This window comes from Carassius gibelio, chromosome B17 (genome assembly GCF_023724105.1).
Source record: "Carassius gibelio isolate Cgi1373 ecotype wild population from Czech Republic chromosome B17, carGib1.2-hapl.c, whole genome shotgun sequence".
Taxonomy (NCBI): Eukaryota; Metazoa; Chordata; class Actinopteri; order Cypriniformes; family Cyprinidae; genus Carassius; species Carassius gibelio.
In genome coordinates this window covers 24,780,206-24,808,181 of record NC_068412.1, presented here as the reverse complement: position 1 = coordinate 24,808,181, position 27,976 = coordinate 24,780,206, and the positions used below count along the sequence as shown (strand labels likewise).

Here is a 27,976-nt window from a genome sequence, read left to right as displayed (position 1 = left end):
AGAACATCTCTCTCCATTTATGATCATTCAAAATGTAAACTGCAATGGTAAACAATTCATTATAATATAGTAGATGTTTCACCAGTGAACAAAACTGCCTCTCCATGAAGTAAAGGTGGCGGCATCCAGGTTGTGTACGTCTGAGCTGCATGAATCAGCCGACCATCTGCTATTGAGATGAATGAGAAACTGCAGGTACTTCAGACCTCTATGGCTGACAGAAAAGAAAAAGCAACGCAGCTCTTATGCAGTCTATTCTAAAGTTTAAGGTCATATGATTTTTTTCATGAAATCAATACTTTTTTTCAGGAAGGACACGATCAAAAAGTGATCCCAAAACATTCATCATGTTACAAAAGATTTTATTTCGAATAAATGCTGTTTTCAAAGAATCCTAAAAAAATGTATCTAAATTTTTTTTCATAAAAAAACATTGATAAGAAATATGGGTTTCTGAAGAATCATGTGACAATGAAAACTGGAGTAATGGTGTTGAAAATTCACCTTTGCATCACAGGAATACATTTCATTATAAAATATATTAAAATAGAAAATATTTTTTTTAAATAATAATAAAATGTCACAATATTTTAGTTTTTACTGTACTTTGTATAGAATGAATGCAGCCTTGGTATGCAAAATAAACTTATTTTAGAAACCCTAAAAAATCTAACATACAACAAACCATGCTTTAAAAAGTTATATATGGCTTATTCACTCAAAATAAAATGTCATAAAATATTAATTAAATTGAAGAATGTTTTTATTGAAATTAAGCCTTTTCAACAAAAAGATGATATACTTAATCTACTTGACTTTAGCTACAGTACAAACTAATTTATTATTAAATTAATTTAATATATAAAAAATACAACTAAAATTTAAAAAAACTAAATTTAAATATATATATATATATATATATAAAAAATACAATTAAAATTACTACATTATTTAACACTCGCTAATGATATTAGAAATAAAGAATAAAAACTGTTTTAATTTAGTAAAGTATTATAACAGATGGCTGGATGATGGAAAAAACTATCAAAATAAATTGACAGTCTGGATATTGGTTTTCCACACATTCAATATTTTTTTATGTAGTGTCAAACTCACATTCACACAAACAAAATTAAGACAAAAAATGTTAATTGCATGAAATATATTGCATTAGCTAATCAAAATAATCTAAGGAGCAAAAATCTAATTTTGATCATTCTCCAACCCTGAGCAGCATATTGAATCCTGAAGCTCCACCGCCGTTCTGTAGTCATCCAGCGCCTGCTCCTTCCATCCCAGATGACCCCGAACATCAGCCCTGAGTTTATAGAGAAGAGCATCTCCAGGCTGCAGCATCAGAGCTTCAAGAAACACACACACACACACACACAGATATGTTAGAGCATAATGTCACTCTACCCTTCCCCAGCATTCTGTCTCCTGTTTACACAGAGAGGTGTAGCATTATTTGTGTTGTCTTCACCACAACAGCTTTGTTCACAGTTCGTCTCTCAGCTCTGTTCTTCTCACAGAGAGACTGACGTTAATATTAGGCTAGCACCCATCACCCAGTGCTGAAACATCAGGCTGCGAGAGACAGTGAATAGGAGGACATCTACTTTTTAGTTTACACAAGAGGGACAATTTGCAAGCAATTTGCCATCTGCATTTGCATAAATTACCATTGCTCGCCTGATACCTTTACAGACGTTGTTTTGTTTCAAAGAGCTCACACATGTAAAGGCCTTGATTTGAGTGAGATAATGCAGAAAAACTCATTTTAGGGCTTATAGGATAAGTGTTCAATGTGTCTATTTACGGCTAACAAAATTAGATTGTTTGAAAGCGTACACTGGAATAGCAAGTGATTACTCCATTGACGGAGAACACACTCATTAGATACAGAGGGCCATCTGTTTCCTAATATCCCACCTGTTTCAGCCGCAGGCAGAGGGGCTCTGAGAAATTCAGTTTTTTTTTATATCAGAAATGCTCGCACATCCTTGCGTTCGACTTCATAAATATGCAGCCTGCCAAGAGGAAATCTATAATTGGTTTACACTGTAACCATAGTAACCACCTGTCTCTAGTTGTAGAGCAGCAAAGAGACATGGCTGCTGCATTTGTTTTCCTTCTGTCTTTTTTCTTTTCCCCAGGCAGTCATGTGGTCAAATCCATCATGCTCTTGTCCTTTTGTGTGTGAAAGTGTGTGCTGAAAGCATTCATCTGCCTCACACACACACACACACACACACACACACTAATGTAGTCAGTTTTTGGACTCCTGAGTATTAAGTCTGTTCTACTCTACTGCCTGTTTAGGTCAAGTACTGCCATTTAGACAGGAACATTATTTACATGTGGTTGTGAGAAAACAAATATTAAATTGAATACTGAAAAAAGCCATAAAAACAGGCATTGATTTATTTTTAGAGAACTAAAAAAGATATTTATATATATAACATATTACCATTCACAAGTTTGCGACCAGTATTTATTTAGTTTTTAAATAAATTAAAACTTTTTTTCAGCAAGGACGCATTAAAGCGATAGCAAATGCATTTATAATGCTACAAAAGATTCATGTATAAAAGATTAAATCAAATACAACTATTTTGAGCTTTTTTTATTCATTTAAGAATCCTGGGGAAAAAAATTTATCCGGTCTCCATAAAAATATTAAGCAGCACAACTGCTTTCAATAATTATTATAATAAAAAAAGTTTCCTGAGTAGCAAACTTGAATGATTTCTGAAGGATCATGTGACATTGAAGACTAAAGTAAGGATGCTGAAATTTAAGTTCTGAAATAAATCACATTTTAAAATCCATTAAAACAGAAAATAGTTATTTTTTATTGTAATAATATTTCACAATATTGCTGTTTTTACTGTATTTTTTCTAAAATAACACACCCTTGGTGATCATAAGAGACTTCTTTCAAACACGTTGAAAAAAGATCTTACAGGAATTTGCATCAGACGTCATTGAGTTGACTTTTGGGAGGTCTGACTGCATGCTGTATAAGACTGAGACTAGCACGTGTATGACTGTCTGGATTTGTTGAGGATAAAGACAACTTTGCTATCTTTTCACCAGCTTTCCATTCATCATCTTGACAAAAGCCCTCCACAGAGATATCAGCCAGTGTTATCAGACGTTATTAAGTGAAGACGATATCAAAAGTCGACATGATGTACAAATCTACCTGTAAAGTGATGAATCATTACTGGCATATTAATATCAAGAAGTTTCAAAGTTGGAACATAATAACCTTTCTATATATATGCCAATGTAATCAACAAACCATATACTCTGTAGTCAGCTTTTGGTCTTGCTCTCTCATGATACGCTGCATGATTAATGTGACCTTCAGTATTCATAAAAGAATTAGTGATATCTGTGAACCAAATTAGTTGCAATAAGGTTATGATTATCATGTCAGCTTGAAATACAAATAAAAATAGAATTAAAAACAAAAGTCTAAATTAAAAATTTAGTTTAGTTTTTGTCTCTACATAGAACAAGTAACAAATACAGCTTTTTTCATTCTGCTGGACAAAAAGACATGGAAAATGGTAATGTGAATGTTTAGTGCAAAAATACTTAAACGACATGTTGACATTGATACAACAACACACTTCTATTCAAAAGGTTTTAATTACTACAAATTGTATTGTTTCTGAAAGAAGTCACTTATGCTATTTGATAAAAAAAATACAGTAAAAATATTGTGAAATATTACAATTTAAAATAATTTATTTCTTGACCAGCATATCTGAATATTGGAATGTTTTTTTGAATGATCATTTGACATTGAAGACTGGAATAATGATTCTAAAAATTCAGCTTTTATCACAAGAATAAATTAAATTTGAAAGCAGAAAACTGTTATTTGAAATTGTAAATAATATTTCACATTAGTATAGGTTTTTGCTGAATTTTTCAGCCTCGGTCATAGGGCTGTGACGGTGGTTGATTTTTACCACCGCGGTGGTCATAAACCGACAACAGTATGACCACTGCGGTGGTAAAAATCAACCACCGATTTTTAAAAGGTGATTAAAAAGGTGATTTTAAAAAGGTGATTAAAGCTGATTTAAACTGTGCATGCATGTAACATATTTATTTATATATATTTATACATGTCTCTATATATATTAGTGTAGAAATTTGCCCTGCCCATATTTTATGTAGGGGCGGGGCTAGGATTGACCACCCCACTCACAACTGTTGCTTCTGTAACTTTTTCTCATGACAAGAAGTGACTTCACTTCACTTAAGTGCCAGGTGCAAGTTAAGCAAGCGTGTCGGTCTGCAATTCCTTTGTGCATATCCTTTCATATCAAACCATAAAATAAACTATGTGCATGCATTATGCTGGTCAGTTAAGTCATGGAATTACCAAAAAGGTGATTAAAGCTGATTTAAACTGTGCATGCATGTAACATATTTATTTATATATATTTATACACGTCTCTGAAATCAGCCCATTCATCTAACACACCCTGTTTAACTCGTCAGTTCGCGTTTATTTGAGCACCTCCGTCAGTGAAAGCCGCCTGCAAAACACTAAAATAAATATCAAAGAAATAATACAGTTAAACAAGAAAGTAGCCTAAATAAGAAAGTTAAATACACCCTGTCTAACAGACGCGAGCGACGCAGCGCAACAAAATACTCATTATAATCATTGATGTTACACTAGATGCAGCACAAGACATGATGAATCCCCCGTCCGATCTATGAGGTACTGACACAGAGTTCATATGTCCTGTGTAGACAACTTGACAGGGTTGGGAAACCAAATACTACATCGCCGATCTTGACAACACCTCCGCGTTGCAACAGGTTTCGTCAAGATCGGCGATGTAGTATTTGGTTTCCCAACAAGGTCCATCGCCCAACACTAAATGAATTAGCTAAATGCATAAACTGTTAGCTCAAACCTGCCAATCTAAAGGAAATGATGTGTATGGTGTTTGAAGTACTTTGTGAATTACTGTAGACTTACCATAGAATTTGCAACTATTACAACTTTGTATTATGCTTGTTATAGAGTGTTTGACATCACTACCGCCGGTGACAGTAGGCAACCGACACAGCCCTACTCGAGCATGAGCAACTTCTTAAAAAAAATATATATATATATATTCTCAATTCTTCCAAACCTTTGACTTAAATTGAATTCAGGGTACATAATGGTACATGAGTGTAGGATACTCCTCCTTTAATAAAAGATGGCAGTGAACTCAGTCTGCTACAGCTCACCTTGCATAAGGTCCCTCTCGGCTGATTGGAACTGTCTGAGAGAGCAGTACAGGTTGGCTCTGTTAAAGTAGGCATGTGCAGACAGCGGGTTGAGGCAGAGAGCCTCATTGAAATCCTGCAGGGATGCTGGGACCTTCCGCAGCAGAGCGTGAGTGATGGCTCGGTTCAGGATGGCAGACTCATCTGAGGGGTCCAGTTCAAATGCTCGGCTGTAGTTCTCACATGCCTGTGTCGCAAAAAAAATGAGACTCGCTTTATATCTCAACAGCTCTCATCTAGAGAGTCTCAAGAGAGTCAGTGTTGAATTGCCTCTGGCTTTACCTGCTCAAACTGTCCATTGTAAAAGAAGAGGTTGGCAGCGTTGAAGTAAGCGAGGGAATATTCCGGGTTGAGGCTGATAGCGGTCTGGTAGTTCTTCATGGCACTAGCTTTATCTCCCATGAACTGCTGGATCAGACCTCGGTTTGTGAAGAGCTGCTCTGCATGAGGGTTACACTGAAAAGGGCAAAGACAAGAAGAGATATGACAGGAAAAATTTACCAAAAAATGACTAAATAAATAAACACATTCTGTTAAAAAAATCTGGGGTTGATAAGATTTGTTCATGTTTTTTAAATAAGTCTTGTATGCTTACCAACACTGCAATTATTTTATCAAAAATACAATAAAGGCAATAATATTGTACAATATTAGCACAATGGTATTAACACAATAAAAAAATAATAATGTAATTTATTCCTGTGACGTAAAGCTGAATTTTCAGCATCATTAATCTAGTCTTCAGTGTCATATGATCTCTCAAAAATCATTCTACTTTGTTGATTTGCTGCTGAATAATTTTTTTTATCATCATCATCAACATTTAAAACAGTGCTGGTTCATGTTTTGTAGAATCTGTGATACATTATTTTGTTCAGAATTCTGTGTTGAATAGAAGAACTCAGATTTCAGAAGAACAGCATTTATTTGATTTCATTGTAACTGATGATCACTTCCTTGTTAAATAAAAGTATTCATTTCTTTTTTTAAATCTTTGCTAACAACCTTTATAGCAGTGTTAATGTCCTGCAGGGCTGCAAACATGTTGCCCATCTGTAGGCTGGTAACAGCTCTGCCTTCATACGCTGCCCAGCATTTAGGGTTCACCTCTACAGCCACAGTGAACTGATTCCAGGCTCTCTGGAAGAATCCCAAAACCTACCGTAGAGGACAAGATATCGACATGGATTAGTGAAAATCAATAGGCTTGAGAGGCAACAGGCTGTCTGCAAGATACGGTTCCCTCTCTGGGGGAAGAGACAGAGATAATGAGTGCCAGGATGAATACCAAAAGCAATCAGATACATCCTTGTTTGTTTCATACTGTTGACCTGATTTCTCTGATTTTTCTCTGCGCATTGGCCATTAGTTATTCTACATTTAATTCACAAGAAAGGGTTCTTTTTAAAAAGAGAATTGAGCAACAGCATCAGAGCACAGAGACAAAAGATACCAGACAGACAAAAGTCTTGAATAGAAGAGAATGTAGAAATTAAGATCACCAAGGTTAACAAGGTTAAGATTTACCAAGCATAAATTATTTGTTATGTATAATTTCCAGCATTTAATGAGACCACTCAAATTTGTGATGCAAAATATTTTAGTCATTGTGTAATTGAGGTATTCTACAATAACTAATGGTGTTGTCAATAGTCTATTGTCAGTTATGGTAACTTTCTTGTGATTTAGTTTCCTTCCCATAACAGACATATTTTGGACATGCCGAGATTATTGTGTGTATTACTAGACAACATTTTATGATAAGGTGATTTATGTAAAACATAAAATCACAATATGCAACAGACAAAATAGGAGAAAATTTCAATCAGAATTATGAGATAACATGACTTGCCCATATCATCCAGCATAATGCCAATGAATTCAAAAATAAAAAAGGTAATTGTGACTTTTCACCTCATAATTCTGACTTCTCTTCTGAAAATTGTAAGTTATAATTTCACAATAAGACTTTTCTTCTCAGAATTGAAATACAAAAGAATTGTGAGATAAAAAGTCACAATTACCTTTAATTTCTTCGCTCAAATAAGCTTCCATAAAAATACAAGTGCAACAAATGCATTTTATATACAGGTATAATATTTTTTTTTTACTGTGCAAAAAATAAAAAAATAAATAAAATATACTATCTCAGTTAGGTCCCCTAAACATCAATGAGATTAAATAGAGACTGTATAAATCTCCAGTTTCTTAGATGTTTTTAAAGGGGAAGAAACAGTAATCTTGTATGAAAAATTCAGAAAGGATCACAACGGTGCTCATTTTTGCCAGGATGTAAAAGTTTGTTGTCAAAAATCAGTGATATTTCACACCAAATTCTCCCAAGACCAATTATCAGAGGTAGTATGCTATCCACACTAATTTGAGGGCTTTTTTTTCTCCAAAGGAAGATTAAGAGAAGGATGTGAACAGAGACTTAAATTAAGCATTTGGAAAAGTCTCTAAATCTGTTAAGCTATGAGAGATCAACCTGTGAGAAATAAAAATTATTTTTACACTACCTGTAAGTTGTATGCCAGGCTAATGCGAGCACTTGAACAGAGTGGATTGAGATGCAGGGCTGAGAGGAAGTCTCTCTGAGCTTGTTTCCTGGCGTGATTGTGCCCATAATCCATGAAAACATTGCCTCTGCCCACATGGGAATCTTGCAAGAAGGGATCAAGTCTTAAAGCCTGGCTGTAAGCATCCACAGCTTCCTGCAACTGGCCAAGCCTTGGAAACAGACAAAGAAAGCAGACTGTTACCCTCAGTGATGTGTCCTAATTCTGTTTGCACATGAAAATTAGTTGTCCGCTTAATTATGAACTTTGCCTTAAACATTCTGTAAAAACGTCCCCCTCTCTTGCTTTTGAAAACTGAATTAAAATCTGTGCAACATTCCCAGTGTGATCATTGCATTCATCCAGAAGTCTCAGTTTAATAAGAAAAAAAACACCCTGCAATTATTGTTAATAGCCATTTATTTGAAAGTCTCCTTTAAAGCAATGAAAATGTGCAAATGTTACTTCTATGGATTTGAAAGCATTCTGTTCTTTTGTAAATGATAGTTCAGAGAGCAATGCGTCTTGTCAGAGAAATACTATAATATTTCATATTATATAGTCCATTTTAAGAGATGAGATGTCCTGTCTGTCATAGGCTGTTAATCTGATACAAGTCAGACTGAATGCATTCTGAAAGCGTAGAACCTTTTAAATGTTGATCAATAAAACTTGTAGATATATTATGCACTGAATGCTCCATTTAAATACATATCTGCACGGTAAGCGACACAGTTCACATAGAGCTTCAATGACTATTCATAAATTTCTTACAAGGTTTCAGGGCTCCATTAATAATATAGTTCTTAGAGTCATCTTCCACTCAAACTCTTGCCTTAGGACCATGAGAAGAAAAATATAGTAATTTTTCTTGTGCTTTAATAACAATAACCATGTCATACATTTTTATCACTTTCCACACATGAACTCAATCATCCAAAATCATCCAAACGTTTTTTTTCTTTTGAATACTCTTATTCAGAAATGCTGGATTAATCAAAAGACATATATTGTTACAAATGATTTTTATTTCAAATGAATTCTTTTTAACTCTATATTAAGCAAAGAATCTTGAAAAAAACAACAACTCCAAACTTTAGAAGCTTCTTGTGGCAAAATAGTTTTTTTTTTTTGTGGCTTTTACAACTTTACATTAACAGGCATCATTTCATTTGTGAGTTATATTTATTTTATTTTTAATCATTTTACTTTAAATGTCCAAGAAAAATGTGATTTTCCATAATGCAACCTACAGATTGATACTATATGAATCACCTCTTTACTGTGGTGCATTCAGTGCTTCACTATAAAGAGCAGAATAAAGCGCAGAACTCAACTAAATTCAATGAATTCCTAGTTCTAAGAAATTTTCAGTGAATAAAACCACATGACCTGGCATGATGTGTCTCAGAGGTCTAAAGCCTTGATCTATTATTTTAAACACAATAGCAGTTTAGCATGCTGTGCAGCAGTTATTATGACCCCACTGCCACTGCTGATTGAAGATGGTTCTCAGCTTAAACTTGGGAATGTAGCACTGTGCAACAGTCAATCATACTAAATGATAACTCAAAATAAATTCACACCTGTGGTGAATAACTCCCAGTGTATGAAGCATTATTACATCCTCTGGTTGTTTCTGTGCTGCCGCCTTAAAATCCTAAAACAAAACACAATCATTTTCACTAACATTTTATTCACTATTACTGCTTTTAGAAAAATGCTACTAAAGTCAACTTAATAAAAAATGACTCAATTTACTTCATTAAAATCTGTTAACATTATTCCAAAACATCCTCTAAAACCATGTGGCTTTATGTTTATATTTAATGGCTACTCTGACAATCAAATCAATTCCCATAGGATAAAATCATACAACACCGTTTTTTAATTTCCAAAATATGTCAATTTATGGATGAAAAACTGAGCTGTAAATTACATTTCATGAAAACAAGAATAGAGAAATATGAAAAACCTCACTATAAATCTCATGATGAATATGCTTTCAAAATCCTTCAGACAAACGGATTACATGCCTGATGCAATCAATGCTTCTTTTTTATAACTGTGGCCTACCTGAAGGGCACTGCCATAGTCATTCAGCTCCACATAAAGAAGGCCACGGTTTATCAAGACTTTCAGCTCAAGCTCCGTCTTACAGCCCAAGAGCAGCGTAATGCTATAGTCTCGGAGAGCCTTGAAGATTAAAGAGAAATAATGCACAGAAAGAGAACAACTATGAATTAAAGTGCAATTGTTATGAAAAAGCAGCCTGCATTAGTATATGTTTCTGTATGATCCTGTATACATTGCCGTTTTGAAAAAACGCATGCAAAGTGGGGAAATGAAAAGAAATGTCACCCGTTCATAATCCTGCAGCTCATGAAAACATACGCCGCGGTTGTAGTAAGCAAATGAACAGGCACTGTCCATCTGGACTGCCATTGTCAGATCCTCCACTGCACTCTTGTATGCCTAAAACAAGACAAGTGCTCAACATTTCTCTCTAATACCATGGATATCATCAGCCTCAAGTGAAAGATAATTAGGCTCAAAACTGTGCTATTTTTACTAACTTTCAAATAGAATTTAAGAGCTCCTTTATACAAGTACGCTCTGACACTCTTGGGCTGTATCCTGATAGCTTCATTACAGTCGAGTACAGCCTTTGCATATCGTCCTTGAGCCCCATAAAGAGCAGCTCGGCTGAGATGCACCTTGAAAAGAAAAACAAGTATTATTCTGAACCTATTAGAAAGAACATTATTAGTGCAGACAGCCCATGCACTGAGCTAGAATCACGGTGTACCTGATAGAGGTGGGGGTTGATTTGGAGTGCTTTGTTAAAGTCCTGCACACCCGTGGAGTCTTGTAGATGTACACGGCACAGTCCTCTCTGATGGTGAGCCTCAGCGTGGTCTGGGTTCATGCTCACAGCGCTGTTAAAAGCATCCAAAGCATGGAGGAGAAGAGAGTCTTCACTCTCCTGAATTAAAAAAAAGGTGATAAGAGAATAGTGACAGATATGATTGTTTCCATCTGTTTAGTTTTTAACTGTCACATCTTATAAATGTGATAAAATGCTAATCATTTTTGGACCACACATAGTAGTATTCAGAAACGTGTTTGAAGAAAGTGAAAGGGGTATGTTTTAATGTTGATTTTATTATTCAATGAATTACCTGTAACAAAAGGATTTGTTTCATGTAGCACATGCCCATAAGATAAAAGACCTCCGCGGTCTCTTGTGAAGTAAGGAGTTTAGTTTTATAGGTACCCAGAAGTGACAGGGCCTTTCTGAAACACTCCACTGCTTCCTGTGTATGACATAATATAAACCATGGACAACTTGCAGCATTAATAGGTCACAATACTGCCTTCTACTAAAAGACAAAAAGATGCTTTATAAGAGGTAACGGAATTTTGCATTTGGCAAACGTATCCATTACATTCAAGGTATACATTTTATAAGTTATTTTCATGCATTCCCTGGGAATCGAAACTGTGACCTTGGCTGTGACCTCTAAAAGTAAGCCAGGTTAATGTAAAAAAAAAAAAAAAAAAAAATGTTGTATTAAAGTAACAAACTACAATAAAACAGACCAATTATTTATTGTGCTTTTTTCATAAAATATTTGTTTTCTTAGCAAAAAATAATCTGCTGTGTACATTAGTGCACACCACTGTTCAAACGTTTGGATTCAGTTAAATTAATACTTTTATTCAGAAAGGATGCATTAAACTGATCAGAAAGGACAGTTAAGACATTAACAGTGTTACAAAATATTTATATTTCAAATAAATGCTGCCCTTTTTTTTTTTACTTTTTATTCAGTGAAGAATCTTGAAAAAAAATTGCACCACAGTGCATGCATTTTTATATAATTCTTATTGTTTTATTTAAAATTGTGTCAGTGTCTTTGGAAAAGTTTGTTTGGTGTTTTGCTTAGTTGTGCCAGACAGAGCTTGACCGAGTCTCAGACTCACTTTGAACCTGTGCTCCCTCATCAGTGTCCTCCCGAGAAGAATGAGGTGTGGAGGAGAAGGGCACGTATCGACCGCTTCCTCAAGACAGACGACGGCATTGGCATAGATCCCCAGGAACGATTGGACGACAGCTTGCTGGACTGGTGATAAACCCAGAGCTGTGACGGAAAGGAGGAGAGCTTTACGGCTGGGTCTAGTTGTTGTTATGGCAACATAAACCACATTTTCCTGCAAGCTTTACTTCACCCTCAGTTGGGCCAGGTGGCCTAACAAGATTTAATGATGCTCATTAAAAGATGGGCAGAGAGAAGGGCTGGGATATTTCGGGTACTAAAAATATGCTGAAGAGTGAAATGAATTTATGTGATCATTACCTGTTTTCATTTCCGCTGTGTACCGTATACAGAGGATGGCCAGGTCAAACTGTTTCATTTCATACAAGTACTTCCCTCTAAAACCGGACACAAAAATTTTAAGAACTTTTTTCTATAGCACAGTTAAAAACAATAGTTTTTTTTTTAAATAGACTGTTGTCATGGACCTAAGTCAAGGTTATTTTTTTTAATTAAGACAAATGAAGGACAGAAGTAAATTCCATTCAGTTTGTTGCACTGGTTTGATGTTTTACATTGTCCAATTTCCACAGTCACTTTTTAACTGGAACTTCGGGAAGACTTATTTGCAATTAAGAGTAAGACCTATTGAACAAACTGTGCTTCTATCCTTCACAGCCTTGTGTCAGAATAAACATGATGGTACTCTGAACCATACAGCAACTCTAGAAAATAATAAAAGAATCAAGGGCATGCACATTTGTGTTCAAATTACCTCAAGATGTGCAGATCATAAGCGTCTGGCTTCATATGTATGGCTCGAGTCAAATCCTTCACCGCTCTACTCAGATTATTCACCTGTGAAAAATATAAGATCACTCCTTTAGTTAGTTTTATAAAAATCTAAATTAAAATAAAATATTTTAGTAACCAAAAATCTCAAATTAACATGGACTAGGCATGCCATTATCCATAGTATTAGCTGAATAACTTGAATGGCTATTGTAAGCCATGTATGTTGGCTTTATTCTACAATTAATAAACAATCAAAGAAAAAAAAAGTAATCAGTTATAATATCAGATTCTGACTATTATCAGATTCAATAATCAGAAATAATCAGTCCATGGGGTTAAATTACCAAATGAAATAGGAACAAAAGAAAAGCATAGTCAAATAAAATCACCAAAAGCATTTTGTGAAATCATAAAATAAGAAAAAATTAGAAACAGCTCCTCAACAAACTGCATTATTTTAAGTATTAATTATGACCATACTGTAGCACAAAAAGGTTTGGGGTTTGTTTAAATAGCAAACCACAACTATAGACCTTAGTTGGCTTAGAAGCCATACTGAATTTAAAACAGATGAAAACAAGGCTGTGAGTGACCGACTTACAGTCTTTACAATGGCATGTGCTGTATAAAGGTATAACTCACAACTTTCAAAACTGTTTTATGTAGTTTTTATCAACTGAAAGTCTTTTTTTTAAGAGATTACAGTACAGTCTGTTGAATGCTTCTATTCCTCACAGCTTTGTTTTCATTCCTGACAAAAATTTTATATGGTGATACCCTGATTAAGATCTATACACAATAGTAACAGACAGTTACACATTTTATTTTAAATACATCAATAATACATGTGTTCCATCATTTTATGTGGCAGTCCAAATCATCCATATAACAGTGGCTTACGTTGAAGTAGGCTCTGGCCCGGCATACGTAGGCCTTTACATAGGTGGGGTCCACCTTCAATGCATTACTGAACCTTCTGATGGCCTCATATTGTCGGCCCATATTCAGCATACAGATCAGTCCCAAACTGACGTGGGCAACAGCTGCAAATCTGCTGTGACTTTAAAGAGGTTCACACAGAGAGAAGAGATGATGACTCAGATATTATTTCATTGATTTTAAACAAGCTGCTCAGAGACTTTGTGTCACTTTTTCCCAAGAAGAGATCTTTTGAAAAGTAACTTTCAAAGAGTTTCATGCTTCAATAAATGTATCCTCAACTTATGGCCTGCTGCACTGGTGCAACAAAAGAAAATGAAGATCCTTTTGTCACAGACTGAAGGAGGCTGGGACATCACCTGTCAAGTTTGATCACAGCTTCAAAGTCAGCCATGGCCTGCCGCCAGCGCCGGAGCGTCATGTAGACCTGACCGCGGTGCAGGAATGCACTCAGGTTTTCTGCACTGTCATTGATGAGAACTAACACACACATATACAGATAAAACATGGCTAATGAGAGGTCCTGGCTTTGAAAGCATTTGATTTTACTTTACAGCACAAAGTTCTGGCATAAGGTCTCCAATGTACTATTTTCTTTATCTGTATCTGGCAATAAATTGTAGTGTAAATATTGTAATACAGAAGAATTAATACAAGTTAATACAATGAATACAATTTCAGCTGATTTGCAAAAAGGCCTAATATAAACTATTTTGATGATGCTGGCTTAAAATAAATAAATAAATAAAAATAAAAACTTTCCATCACATACAGTTTATTAAACAAAATAAGAATGATTGTTCAAATGATATGTATTTGTCAGGTTTAATGCCATTATAAAAATAATAAAAGCAGCCAAACATTTTGGTTTGAATTACAAAAAGAAGTTTACAAAATCCGTTATTTAACCTGCAATCTGCAAAATCAGTATAAGGCATAAAATAATGTCTTCATAATCATTCATGCATCTGAAAAATGGTGGTGAATTGAATTGAAGAAACAGTTGTAACCTGGCTCAGAGGAAGACATGAACCAAGTATTTGTGCCAATTTTTCTGATGATTAAAATAGGGAAAACAAGAAGTTTTCACTGAACTAGAGGTTGCTGAAACCCAAAATGTTAGTAAATGCACAATTTTTTATGAGAAAGTGTGACATGCAACAGCAAAACCGGCACTATTTTTGGAATCAGCACCCCAAAATATTTGTAAGAAAAGAGTATTGGAATTTTTTTAGAAAATGTGATGCAGGCAGATGTCTGTTCCAATATTTATATTGCTTCATATACTGCAAAAGATTGTTGATAAATTGGTTTAAAGTACAATTTCTGCATGGTACATGTCACAAAAATAGGCTAAGTGCCGAATGTCTACTCTCGCCTACACTCCTGTTACACAGCACCACAGTGCTTAGGTGGGCAGTGTAAAACACTTTACTGATGAAGCTGTTCAGTTTGCAGTAGACAACGCTGACAAAATATTCCTCCGATCTTCAGAGATCAAAGCAGCAGATTACAGCTGCCAAAATCATGCACGATAAGACTTGATGGTTCTTATTTGTTCTGCTGACTGAGTAGTGATATCAACATCCTCAGATGACCTGATGCAACAGATGCAGCTGCCTGCCATGAGATGTTATGAGAGTGGCCCCGCTGATGGAGCATAACTGAGTGCAAAATGGCTTTCTTTGCAGATTTAGATCAAAGACATGGAGACATAACATGAAAAAAGGATTTCCCTCCCAAGACCATTGATGAAATCTAAGCTACAAAATGGGTCATTCAGAAATCTGTATGTATATGAAATCACAACTAAGTGCATTGATATCTGACTGCCCATATCAGCTGACAGCTTTGTATCAGATGTTTCTCTTAAAAGTCCTTAAGAGACAAACTGTTGATGTACAGTAAGAATATATACATATATATTCAGAAAAAAAATCTGAATTGTGAGATTTAAGCTCAGAATTCAGAAAAAAAAGAAAGAAAAAATCTGATTTTTTTCCCTTGTAATTCTGAAATTCAAGCAGAAACGATCTTCCATAAATTACTGCGGTATCTCTCAAGAGAAAAAAGTCTCATTGCTGTCTAGAAGAAACATTAAAGGCATATGAGATATTAAAGACATCTTGTTTCAGATTTTTTTCTTTCCTGTGGGCTTCCTGAAGAAATCATATGAAAAACACTCATGTGTAACTTTTGAATTGAGTGTTGAACAGCCATGACTGAACCATCGATCTAATCATCCTGCATTTTACAAGTTGTCAGACTTCAACATTTTACTTAAACATACCCATGGGCATCAGTCTGCCTCAAAATGTTGGCAAAGTACTCTGTCTTTATATAGAGTAACTGTGAAACTGTGAAATTTGCCCATTTTCATGTGTTATATCAAGCATGTATGTGTTACCAGATGTGCTGAAGTCCCTTAAGGCCATATGAGGCATTATCTCCCTCAGCAGACACCCTCTGTGGTAAAACGCCAACCAGCTACTGGGATCCAAGTGCACAGCCAGAGAAAAGTCCTCGACAGACTTCTCAAACCGACCTAGCTTGGTATAGATCCTTCCTCTGTATGTTCTGCAGTAAGTGTAGAAAATAACTATAATTGGATACACACATCAGCGAAGAGGTGAAGTAATTCTTTTTTTGTGGAAATCAAACACAAAGCATGGTGAATCAGGCATATAACCTGACCTGGCTGTAGCATTCCCAGGTTCTTGCTTCAGCAGCAGGGAGAAGGTTTCCAGGGCCTGCATCCATTTGGAGGTGTTAAAAAGCTGTATTCCATGGCTCATCATTGCATCAGTCCTTGTAGAGTCGATGGTGAAGGTCTAGGAGTCAAAAAGGATTTATTTTTAAAATCCTCTTTGTTCCATATGTAAATTGTAATGACAACTTAGAGCCAATGCTTAAGCAACAATTTTCTATAATCAGCATTGTCAGTTCTATTTTGTGAACTCAAACGGATCTTGGATTTATATTTAGAGTACATAATGTGTATGCCAACTGTGTTCTGCTCAGATAAGCTTTGAAAAATTGACTAATTCTGTCCCCTTAAACTAATACAAGCTAATTACAGTGATTAAAGAGTACAAAAATAACACCTGGCAAACACAATTTCAAAAAGCCTTCTGACAGTGCTTGCAATACAAAAAATTGAACCGATTCCATTCAAACATCTTTTATTTAGATAAAAATAGGTCTACTTAGTTTTTTTTTTCTTTTTTAAAGCCATTTCCCACCTTTTTCTCTGACCCTTAGAGTTAAATGGACCATTAAGTGGCTCGGTTTTGCTGATGTGCTTTTTAAGAAAGGTCCCCTTCACAAGTGAAGTGAGGGGCTGCACTTTGCAGTTCTCTCGCCCAGGATTATTGTGACTCTCCCAACAGCTGTGTTGCAAAGACTATCACATTCTGACAGGTTCACAAAACAATTCATGCTGAAGCGTGCTGCACAAACTGGTAATATCAGACTGCAGCAAGGATACGCAGGTGCCACACACTGACAGGAAAAAAAAATTCTACATTTAACTCTCATCTGTATTACTTTTGGTGTTTGAGAATGATAATTATAATAAATTTTGACTGTACAGCACCTTTCATATATTAAATGCAATAAACAAAACAGTAAAAAGAAGCCACAAACTGGAAAAGGAATATGTGTCCTACTTACAGCACCTTATAGGGATATCGAATAGGCTCTGCTGACATTATAAAAGATTTCATAAGAAAAATAAATAAACTTAACTAAAAAAAATACTTTCAAAACTCAGATTCAGAAACTCACAGTTGTTTTTGGTGCTTAGGTTTAATATGTGGACTTGGGATAATTGGAGAAATCTTCACTTGTGAAAGTTACAGGGCTGTATATTTTCCATAGTACAATAAACTCATTTATCTCAAAAGGTCAAGGAAAATTTAATTCCTCACGTATGACAGCTTTAAGAAATAAATGACAATTAATGTTAATCTAATTAGATAAAAGAGTCATAGTTAATTGTGATTAGTCTATTAACACCTTGCAAGCACTGGTTTTTGCTTCTGGAAATGCAAATCTAATTACATTGTTTAATAGGGCTCACCTTAGCATAGTCCTCCATGGCCAGCAGTATCTCACCTATCTTTTCATACATCTTTGCCCGCTTAAAGTAGATCTCTGCATCATCTGGCTTGACTTTGACGGCTTGGGTGTAGTTGATCAGAGCCAGTGTGGTTTCCCCTCTTTGTTTGTAGATTTCTGCTCTAGACATGAAGGCGTCTGAAACACATTTGGCATCAGTCATGAGCTTTTACACTTTGTTCTGAAGAAGGTTTTGTTCACCAGAAATAGAATAATTTACAATTACATGAGCATTTTACGTTCTCTTTTACCTTTACATTAAACAGGCTGTTTTTAGCATTTTAAGGATCAGTTCATTTTCAGTTCACTTTCGGGGCCATCACGCAAGTTACGTTACTACGTAGGACTTCGTATTGTAACCTTATCAAAGAACTTAATAAAATATGAAAATAGATATTCCAAATATGTTATATAGGCTATAGGGAATTGCACGCAACATACATATATTTTTTCATAAATCATAAGCATAATCACAACAAATTCTTTAGAAATTTTAGTACTACTTATATACTATTAGAATTTTATTAATATTTTCTATATTGTCTATATAAGCACATCAAATATTTTTATTTTAAGACACTACAGTCTTGGTTTGATATGTGCCCTTTAAGCGTATAGATTGTGTTTTGTCCAATACAGAGGTCAGATAACATACACCAGTATTGCATCAGTGTCTTATCTCCCTGCTGTCTGGTAATGTAAGTGGACTCATGCACACACCTGCATGCTGCTTCTTGTTTTCAACAATGACGTTTAGATCGTCCAGAGCTCTATTGGGGTCGTTTCTCAGCAGGTAGATGTGGTGTCTGTGCCAGTAGGCATCAAGTAAATGGGGCTCCAGGGAGATGGCCTTTAAAAATAGAAAAACAACAGATCGATCATTAGTGCACAATAATCTAAACAGAAAATCAGGTCGCTTCTGTAGAACATTTTGTTCAGGTTTGTTTGGAATAATGATTTCTAAAATGAACTATTTTGTAATGAGATAACACTGAAAAAAAAAAACTTTGGAGCAACAGTATTCATTATGCTTACTTCAGCATGGATCACTAATAAAAGACAAGAAAATAAGGCTTACAGCATTGAGATCTTCAAGGGCCTGGTTGAGATAACCAAGTTTGATGTTAAGTGCTCCTCTACGACAATAGTGGAAGGCACTGTGGTTTCCACTTTCAGTCAAAGTTAGGGTCAGCTTGGCCACTTCATGCTCCAAATCCACTGTATTGAGACTTTCATCCAAAACCACTTTGTCCAGATCCTGGATCTCATCCTGTGGAAGCTGGTTCTCCTCCAGACCACCAGGAAAAGAGCCTGTACTCTGGAGATTTTCCAGAGGGGGAAAGACCTCGTCAAACCAGGAGTCCCATATGTCTCGGACCCACTCTCGGGGTGGTGTCGAGTCAGGTATCCCACCATGATCTGTGGCAAAGGTCTCAAAATCCAGGAGCATGGGCAGACTGGGGCAGAGGAGGGGTGAAAATTGCCCTCTGGAGGTTTCAGACTCCCATGGTAACTGACACAGAGACTCACTTCTTTTAGAGAATAACAGGAAAGATGAACACATTATTAATGCAAACAGCACAACAGACTTTCCTTTTAGAATACTAATTGGACAGAAATATTACTTTTGGAATAATTATGAGATACACCCTAATACAAGATGTGCTGCATCATAAATTGTTATAAAAGTCTTTTTTTATATTTGTGGTTTACATTGAATTTCATGTTTTGGTGTTGTTTTGTAATTCTAAAATCGTATAAAAAACCTTGTTAGTGTCCGTGATGGCTCTCTCAGTTTTTTCCAAACGTAGGCCATCTTGACAGAGCTGAGTGTTTTTCCCCTTTTCTTGGCCCTGCGTTTGCCTTTGTTCCTCCTGTGGCTTGGGACCAGGCAAGGCTGCTCTGATGAGTTGGGCTCTGTGTGAACCTCCTGAGGCTTTGTCTGTTTGGCATTGGATGGGGATTCTTTGGCCAGAGCTGCACAAATTGAGTTCTGTTGCCGCTGCCATCGCACATGCTCCAGCTCCTGGGAAAGGATGGTGAAGTCGGATTGCAGCCGAAGATGGGGCTCAAGATCTGGGGTTAAGTGAGGGGCAGAGCAAGGCCGTCTCGACTAAAACCCAGAGGGGAGACAGGATATTACAAGAGGTGAAAGTCTGGTTGCACTCATTTGTCCTACAGTGCAGCAGAACAACTTGCATCCAATTGTTATGTTAAAAAGGCTGAATTGTTCTATTCGCTTTATATGATATATAGGCTTCACAGAATATAAATGAGAAAAAATATCTGTTAGTAGTAGAAATTGAAATTTGCAGAGGTGTAGGAAAGATTTTAAAAGGTGAACACTTTGAGGCATTGGTAGCTAAACTCCCAAACATAGAAAGGAGTACAGTTGTTATGTTACTGAGAGTCAAGCTTTATATAAGAAGAGACAATGTGAACTATTAAAAAAGTAGTAGGAATTCATCAAATAACATCAAAACTAGAATAGACTTCCAACCTGTTCTGCTGAGACGAACGCAGAGGGAGTCGGTGAGCCTGTTGTTCTGAAGTCTGCCACAGAGTTACACTTAAAAGGCAAGATATTTTCCTGGGGACAAGGCCAAGTTTTTAGAGAATGTCCAAAACAGTGTTATTCAGAAAACGGTCTTGAGAATTCACTGGAGTTAGTGACAGTGGCAAGCTAACAATTCTTTCTTTTCTTGTTTTCTTCCTTTCTTTTATTTATGGAGACAAAATATGAAAAGTTGGCACAGCAGAATTTTGCAGTGTGACTTTCTATACTGCTTAAAAATGTAAATAGTTTTCTAATTATTGTATAAAAACTATGATTGTATAGCCTAAATATTATGCATGTAGAGGAATGGAATATTTATTACATTTATGCATTTACGAATTTAGCAGACGCTTTTATCCAAAGCAACTTACATTGCATTCAGGCTAACATGTTTTACATAACATGTGTTCTCTGGGAATCAAACCCACAACCTTATGCGCTGCTGACGCAATGCTTTATCACTGAACCATACATGTAGGAACACATATTACATAGTATGTACTATTGTTAAAAAAGTTTGGAATTGATTTAAAGGAAGTCTCTTATGCTCACCATGGCTGCATTTATTTGATCAAAACACAGTGAAAATAAAATTGGGAAATATGATTACAGTTTAAAATAACTTTTAATGTATTTAAAATGTAATTTATTTCTGTAATCATTACTCCAGCCTTCTGTGTCACATGATCCTTCAGAAAGCATTCTAATATGCTGATTTGCTGTTCAAGAAACATTTCCGATTATGAATGTTGAAAAATTAGAAAATATGCTTCATTAAAAAGTTTTTTTTTTTAAACAGAAAATAATACAAAAAAGAACCGCATGTATTTGAAATTCAAATAAATGTCCTTTCCTGTCACTTTTGATCTATTTAATGCATCTTTGTTATATAATATCAAAATGTTTGTAAAGAGTTTCAAGGATGTGTCATTATGTCAATTACACAAAGAAAGACATCAACACTTTTCTGAATTCGTTTTCTCTTTGGCTATGTAAATCAAGGTTAATTAGATAAACAAACCTCAGAAATAACCTGTTCATGCACCTCATCCCGCAGATTCTCTTTGCACGGGTCTGCCTGGGTTATCTGAGGATACAAAAATTAATACAAATGTAAGCTAGAGCAATGACGTTACAGCATGAAAGTGTGTATAACACAGGAACAAGATTTCACTTCAATTATTATTTTTCTGATCAGAAGGTAACATGAGAAATTGTATATTCCCAGCATGAGCAAGATCAAAGGAAATATCCTTGAGATTACATTAATAGTTATAAATTATGTGAATTGTGGGCATTAATGTGTCAAGTGCTCATTTTTTAATTTAAACTCTTGACAAGATCATCCTCAAGTGCTTCACCCCAATTCTCTTTTATTATTCGTTTACAAGAAAAGGACATTCACATCAAGATAATAACAGAGAGAAAGCATGTATCATTGCTAGTGTAGAGACACAGAGTTACTCTGGGATCTTCTCTGAATGTAGAAGTCTACAGCATAAATGCAGGAAGCTGATGGGAGGAGGCATGCAGTGATTTCTGCAGCAAAAAGGTGCTGTTAAAAGTCCCAGCACACTGAGATGGAAGCACAAGCCTGTTAATGGTGCCTCTATACCTGGTATTTGGGGAAAAGTGTGTCTTTCATAACACATGGGGCGCAGATGAATTTAGGAGGTGCTGGGCTCCAGAACATTCTGAGCTCACTGGGACACAATGTTGCCTATGAGAAATAAAGAATACAATAATTGGATGTTGGAAAGAGCTGTTAATAATCAAATAAAAGAATTCTAATGATGTTCAGTGGGCTTTTAAAAGCTTTAAATTAAGAAATGTGTAAATCTTTAATTCATCTGTTGATTATATTGGGGAAATAATGTGTGTCTATTGCCATCTAGTGACATAATAGTACAAGTACAATGGGGGAAAACGATATAATTTGACCAATTTGAGCTACTGTTTGAATGAACATAAACAAGTGTTTTAAATATATTCTATTGAAGAAAGGTAAATTACTTAAAAAGTCCGTTTTAACTGAACTTTTACTGCACATTTGATAATGCAATAAATAGCATAATTATGCTATCATAAATCATTACTTCTGTCAAGCAAAACAGTTTTGCCTATACTTCCTTAAAACCAGAGCCTTGGTTTTAATTCATCACATCTAGTTGTCAATGTCATGCATTAGTCACTTTGATGAAAGCAACTGACGGTGAGTCATAAAATAATAGATCTTTCTTACAGCACGTCCGCACATCATAATCCTTGGTCTCTCCACGTAATACTCTGCTATTCTCTGCCAGTCCTCCAAAGTATCTGACGTCTGTTTAGGCATGTGGGAAATGCAGTCTATCTTCGCTGAAACCCCAGTAGAATCAACAGAAACACCTTCACACACCAGCCTACAATGAGTAATAAAACATTAATGGTGGTCACTGGATCTTGAAATGTCGTATTTGGCCTGGAAATACATCTTTGGAGTGATTTGAACAGTTACAGTGCTTTAAGAAGAAGAGTTAAAACCTAAACGATGACCTGAATTCATAATGAATGAGTTGTAATGAGAAGCATTCTAAAAGAAACAAGGCTGTAGATTATACCTTTGCATGTCAGAGTGAGATGTTTGCCCAAGTGCTGTCCTCTGGTGGTTAAACTGCGCTGTTGCTGTGATCAGGTTTTGAGTGTGGCAGATTCTTGAAGCAAGTTGTAACTCAACAGGCACGACTTGACTAGCAGGAGTGGTACACAAATGGTGGATGGTTTTATACCCTTCTGCACTGCAGACAGAACAAACAATGAGTGAGGGGGGGGGGGGCTGTAATGTGTTTTTTTTTATGCTTTAGGAAAATGTGGTCTGAAGAAAGTAAGACAGAAAAACAATAATTTATGGCCTTATAAATTGCCTCTTCCCAAGCAAATGACAAATGCAAAATATAAGCATTTCCAATAGTGGTCTCAGACTATGTACCAAATGATGCTCACTTGCTCACTATAGTCACAGTGTAATCAATGGTTTCAAGTTTCTAATGTCTATTTAACAGTTTTAAATCATGTTTCTAGACCCAATATAAATATATACATTCTCAATACAGAAATACTTTTAGCAGTCAATCTAGTATCAGGGTGTCACAGCAACATTTCTTGGACCTTAAACGTAAACCATTTTGGGTGCCAACTAAATGTGATATAGGCCCTATGTTCTTGCCATAAAAAGATGAGTCTGTTTGCACAGATCGTCTCTGCCATAACTTCACACCACTGTTTGAACTGTAGACATCGGGAGAAATGACCTCAGAACTGACTTTGTGAGTGGGCCCTTTGTGTTCTTCAAACTGCAGACAGGCAGGAGAGGCCCTCCGCCACCCACGTCCCCATGGCTCCACTGACAGTGCCAATTTATGGCATATGTTTCGTTCACTCTACCCTGTGACAGGCTAGATTTATCACCTCAATCGGGCACGGTTAAGCCTCATCGAAAGACCTGGAAGGTCAAACCAAAGTCACTGGCCTTGCCTGCACTGAAAAGAAACATTCCTGAACCATAAGGAGGAACCTTCAACCTGCCCCGCTATCCATCTGCCCCGTAGGCAGGCGGCACTCATATAAACCCTCTCAACCGCGTCCAACAGGAACCTTTCAGTGACCCTTGTGACTGGAAAAAGCTAGTAATTAAAAGGTTCTTTTTTTTAGAGTGAGGGAGTGGCACAGGTTCAGCCGCGCAGGTAGTAAATCTTGCGTTATCAGCTCTCAGGTGAGTGCTGCAGAGGTCGGGAGGAGGGATGCGTGGGTGCGTTGGCTCCAGACAGACCCGCACCACAGATGAGTGGAGTAAGTGACAGGCAATTACTCGCTGTGTTACTGCTCCCTAAATAGGGCTGATGACAGCTTTGTACACTCTTCTCAGGTGGTGTGCAACTAGATGATCATTTGCGTCCAAGACCACCCTCTGTGCCCTTCCACTAACGGAGCGTTGAGAGATTGACATGCTGATAGCAAGTGGAACATGCCAATATATCAACACATAGATTAGTAAACCTTAGTGTCATAATGCATAAATCAAGTATACAGCAGCTAAAAAGCATTTGAACATTGATGGCTCACTTAAAAATGATGTAATGCATCAAATCCACATCTAGTTTTACAAAAAGATACCTTTCTAAAAAGAAGTGTGCTTTAATAAACTATTGTCATGCTTAAAGTATGTAGATGATGTAGTTTGCTGTGATGTCTAACATATACTGTAAAAGCTCACGATAAGTAACTTGATTCATTTTAACGTAAATGTGTTAATCATTATAACATTTCATTTATTTTAAGTTTACTAAATTGCAACTTTATCACTACAAATGTGTAATTAAAAATATTTTTGTAATACCTGAAATGCAGTTGGCACAAAGTATATTCTTTTAAAGTATTATTTCTGTAATAATCCTCTTTTTAAAAGTATGCTAAAGTGTTCTTTCTCATGCGGGATAACATTCTTCACACAACAAGAAGTCTGTATGTTTTAAAATAATGCAATAGAACAAAAAAGTATTTGGACATTTTGTGGTTGTAAAACGTTAGTGGAATATGTTTATACTTAATGTGATGAACTAAAACCATTATGAGAAAATATCTTGCTCCACTTGGGCCCTGGTGAAACTTGCTTTGATATTTTGCTATCGAATGCAATTAAATGCATACTATTTATGTCCAAATACTTTTGGAGGGGGACACTGTGTATCAGTAAATGTTTTATACTCTTTTTTAGGTTTCCAGGTTGCCAGTAGTGACAGGCCTTGAATGGTTTTGGTCTGATGGGAAGTCCTTTCCGGTCTCTGAACTGGAGTCAAACTACAACCTCGGGCCATTATTATATCTTCAGTGGTCACCTTTAAATAAAAAATAATAAATACAATGAATAAACACAGATTGTAGGAACACATATCCAATCGAATACATTCAGTGTCTATTGCTCACACTTAATAACATTTAAAACGTATTTGATTGCACTATTTTCAACTTTTAGTAGTAGTAATAATCAAATAACTGTTACCGTTTACCTGGGATAAGAGATTCTGGAGCCCTCTACCATCAGAGCCAATATCAGTATCCTTCTGTAAAACTGATTTAGCCATCTTGAAGACACCAGATGACACCGGTGGATGGCACATTGGTCTTGGGGAGCATTTCTCTTTTTGTACTAAGGTGTCTATTTGAGTTGGCCCCTGAATAAAAATAAACATAAGTTTATGAACATTTCCCTAGAAGTTTTCATTCCAAGCCTATGACTTCACCTATCAGGATGTACTAACAGGAAATGACAAACTTAAATGCCACTGCATTAGATACAAAATATCAAACCAAGCTCCTTTTTTTAAGGATTATATTGCATGTACTGAATCAAGTTCAACAACGTTTATTAGGTTTTAAATAAAAATAGCTCATGAAAGTGAATTTGTTTGGAGAGGTCATTAATTTATACATTTAAATAATAAAAAAATAATTAATAGAGCTAACATCATCAGAGCTGCAGCTATGTAACATCTATTTCCATATAAAAGTTAAATATAGAAAATAAATAATAAACTACTAAATTACTAATAAAACAAAATAAAAATCTAACCCTATTAATAAAATAAAAGAGTACAAGATAAACAGCTAGCCTAATCAAAGCTGCAGCTGTGTCCTCCTCTTTATATATTAAACCATGAATATTAAATATATCAAATTAAAAAAAACTATTAATCTAATAAAATGATATATAATAAACAGCTAACCTCGTTTAAAGAGCTGCAGCTTTGTCCGACTTTCATTTCAAATAAAATCTAAATAAAATGCAAAATGCTATTAAACTAATAATATAAAATAAAACAGCTAAGCTCATCATCAGAGATGTAGCGGTGTCCAACTTCTCTTTTTTGAATGTATAATAATTTATATAAAATAAAATGCTAACCATGTCATCAGAGCTGCAACTGTGTCCATCTTCTCTTTCCATAGAATGTACAACAGCACCGCTATCCTCCTCTATGTGCCCACTTCCCTTCACTAATGTGTATGCTAAGGTCTCATCTGGCGACCTCTGCTGGTCAACATCATCTGGCAGCTCAGGTCCAGCAATACGTCTGGCTTCATTTAGCAGCTCAAAAGTGGATTTGACACTTTGGATGGTGCTTGAGCCAGCGCTGCTGATGTGACTCTGCGAGCTGCTGTGCTTGGAGAGAGTTTGATGTTTATGAGGCTCCGGGAATGTTTCACTCTTTCCTCTCCGCGCTCTTTTATGCCCATTCTGTGCTGAATTCACAGAGCCTGATACCTCATTGTCATTACAGCTGCCCGAATATGGCTGCTGATTGCTGAAGATTTTCGTCTCCTCACCTGAAACCTGCTGAGCAAGTGGGCAAGGTTTGTAAGATCCACCTGCTGATAAAGGCCTCTCTGATCTGGGCTTAGCAGGAGGTTGCGGCCTTTGGGACAAGGATACTGCTTTGGTGGTCCCTGCAAGAGAGGCTATGACGGGCTTTCTGACAATCCCATGCCTGTCTTTAAGATTTGGAAGAGCCATTGTGTTCCCTGATTTGTCTATGGACCCTGGCTCATTTTGTAGGTCTTTGTTGAGACATGGATTCAGGGGGCAGTTTGTAGAGGAGAGGAAAGTGAAAGTTTATTTGAGACACAACACAGCTGGGTTTTGTCAGGATGCGGGGGAAATCTGTGATGACAGGGCTCACCTGGCAAGGTAAGAAAGAAGCCAGCTTCTGTTCTGATTGAATTCATATGTGCACTTCATATATTGGAAATGCTGGAAATAAAAAAGGAAACAAAAACAGAAGTAAATCATTGTACATGTTTAATTTTGGGGACAAAAAAAAAAAACACATTTTGCCTCATTTCTGAACATGTTTGCTTTCACATTTTTGTCGAGACATATATCTGTCAAATAATATATAAACAGTAACGTTATATAGTAAGCATATTACGAATTCAGTTATGTCGATTTAATTTTGTAACGTTGTGCTATTCTATATTCTCTAGCGTATTAAATAATCATTAAAAAATTATCTTTACACGTTTGTGCTACTTATAAGGATCTTATTCTTATTCAAAGATATATACGCTAACGTTACATAAGTTAGTTAGCAAGCTAGCTTTTTATCTCAAAAGTTGCTTTTTATCATGCTGTGCCTCAACAAATCTAAAAACATTTAAAAGTATTCTTTAAAAGTATCTTACCTTTTCATGAATGCATTCCCACAATGAAATGTACTTCAAATCAAATTGTATCGGCTGAAAAATAACTTCAGCTATTTACGTCAGAAACTCAAAACAGTGTAACGCCACACAGCGTCTCCTAGCAACCAGCCATAGCCATGCGCGTGCCAGTCAGAGAAAATCTTCACATGGAAATATTCAAGTGCTAGATTATTATGATTTTGTTTATAACTTTTATTCGCTCTGTACGCATTTTTATTTACGCATATATACCATACTGTGTTTTGCAGAGTTCAACCACTCAGTTGTTCAGATTTGCAAAAAAAAAAAAAAAAAAAAAAAAAAAAAAAAAGGAATCATTGTGAGCTTTTGTGCAAACATTCTCTTCCATTCACATGTAGGTTAAAATATTAAATAAAATACCCTAAATATATTAACACGTTAAATGTTAACTAACATTA

General features: G+C 35.8%; 1 protein-coding gene across 1 annotated transcript; it reads right to left on the bottom strand.

The window, feature by feature from the left end:
- Positions 1 to 328: 328 nt before the first annotated feature.
- ttc6 (tetratricopeptide repeat domain 6) lies at positions 329 to 27,849 on the bottom strand. Its single transcript, XM_052579983.1, has 31 exons — positions 27,537 to 27,849; positions 26,260 to 27,105; positions 25,364 to 25,528; positions 25,062 to 25,192; positions 22,919 to 23,095; positions 22,561 to 22,720; positions 21,934 to 22,038; positions 21,340 to 21,405; positions 20,262 to 20,351; positions 19,528 to 19,874; positions 18,840 to 19,293; positions 18,482 to 18,611; positions 17,724 to 17,899; positions 16,337 to 16,473; positions 16,050 to 16,219; positions 14,002 to 14,122; positions 13,604 to 13,763; positions 12,684 to 12,766; positions 12,230 to 12,306; positions 11,856 to 12,013; positions 11,051 to 11,185; positions 10,678 to 10,854; positions 10,445 to 10,585; positions 10,230 to 10,343; positions 9,945 to 10,064; positions 9,455 to 9,528; positions 7,830 to 8,040; positions 6,316 to 6,468; positions 5,593 to 5,766; positions 5,272 to 5,497; positions 329 to 1,361 (listed from the first exon to the last, which is right to left on the bottom strand). The coding sequence occupies exons 2-31, from the start codon at positions 26,866 to 26,868 to the stop codon at positions 1,204 to 1,206; spliced, it is 5,199 nt and encodes a 1,732-aa protein (XP_052435943.1). The 5' UTR covers positions 26,869 to 27,105; positions 27,537 to 27,849; the 3' UTR covers positions 329 to 1,203.
- Between the last annotated feature and the right edge of the window lie 127 nt (positions 27,850 to 27,976).

Excerpts from the sequence above, each read along its gene's own strand:
- ttc6 (XM_052579983.1), bottom strand. The coding sequence starts at position 26,868 with ATGGCTCTTCCAAATCTTAAAGACAGGCATGGGATTGTCAGAAAGCCC. Across the intron at positions 17,900-18,481 it reads AAACAAGAAGCAGCATGCAG|ACGCCTTCATGTCTAGAGCA; the intron begins GTGTGTGCATGA and ends AATGTGTTTCAG. Across the intron at positions 14,123-16,049 it reads AAGGGACTTCAGCACATCTG|TTCTCATCAATGACAGTGCA; the intron begins GTAACACATACA and ends TGTGTGTGTTAG.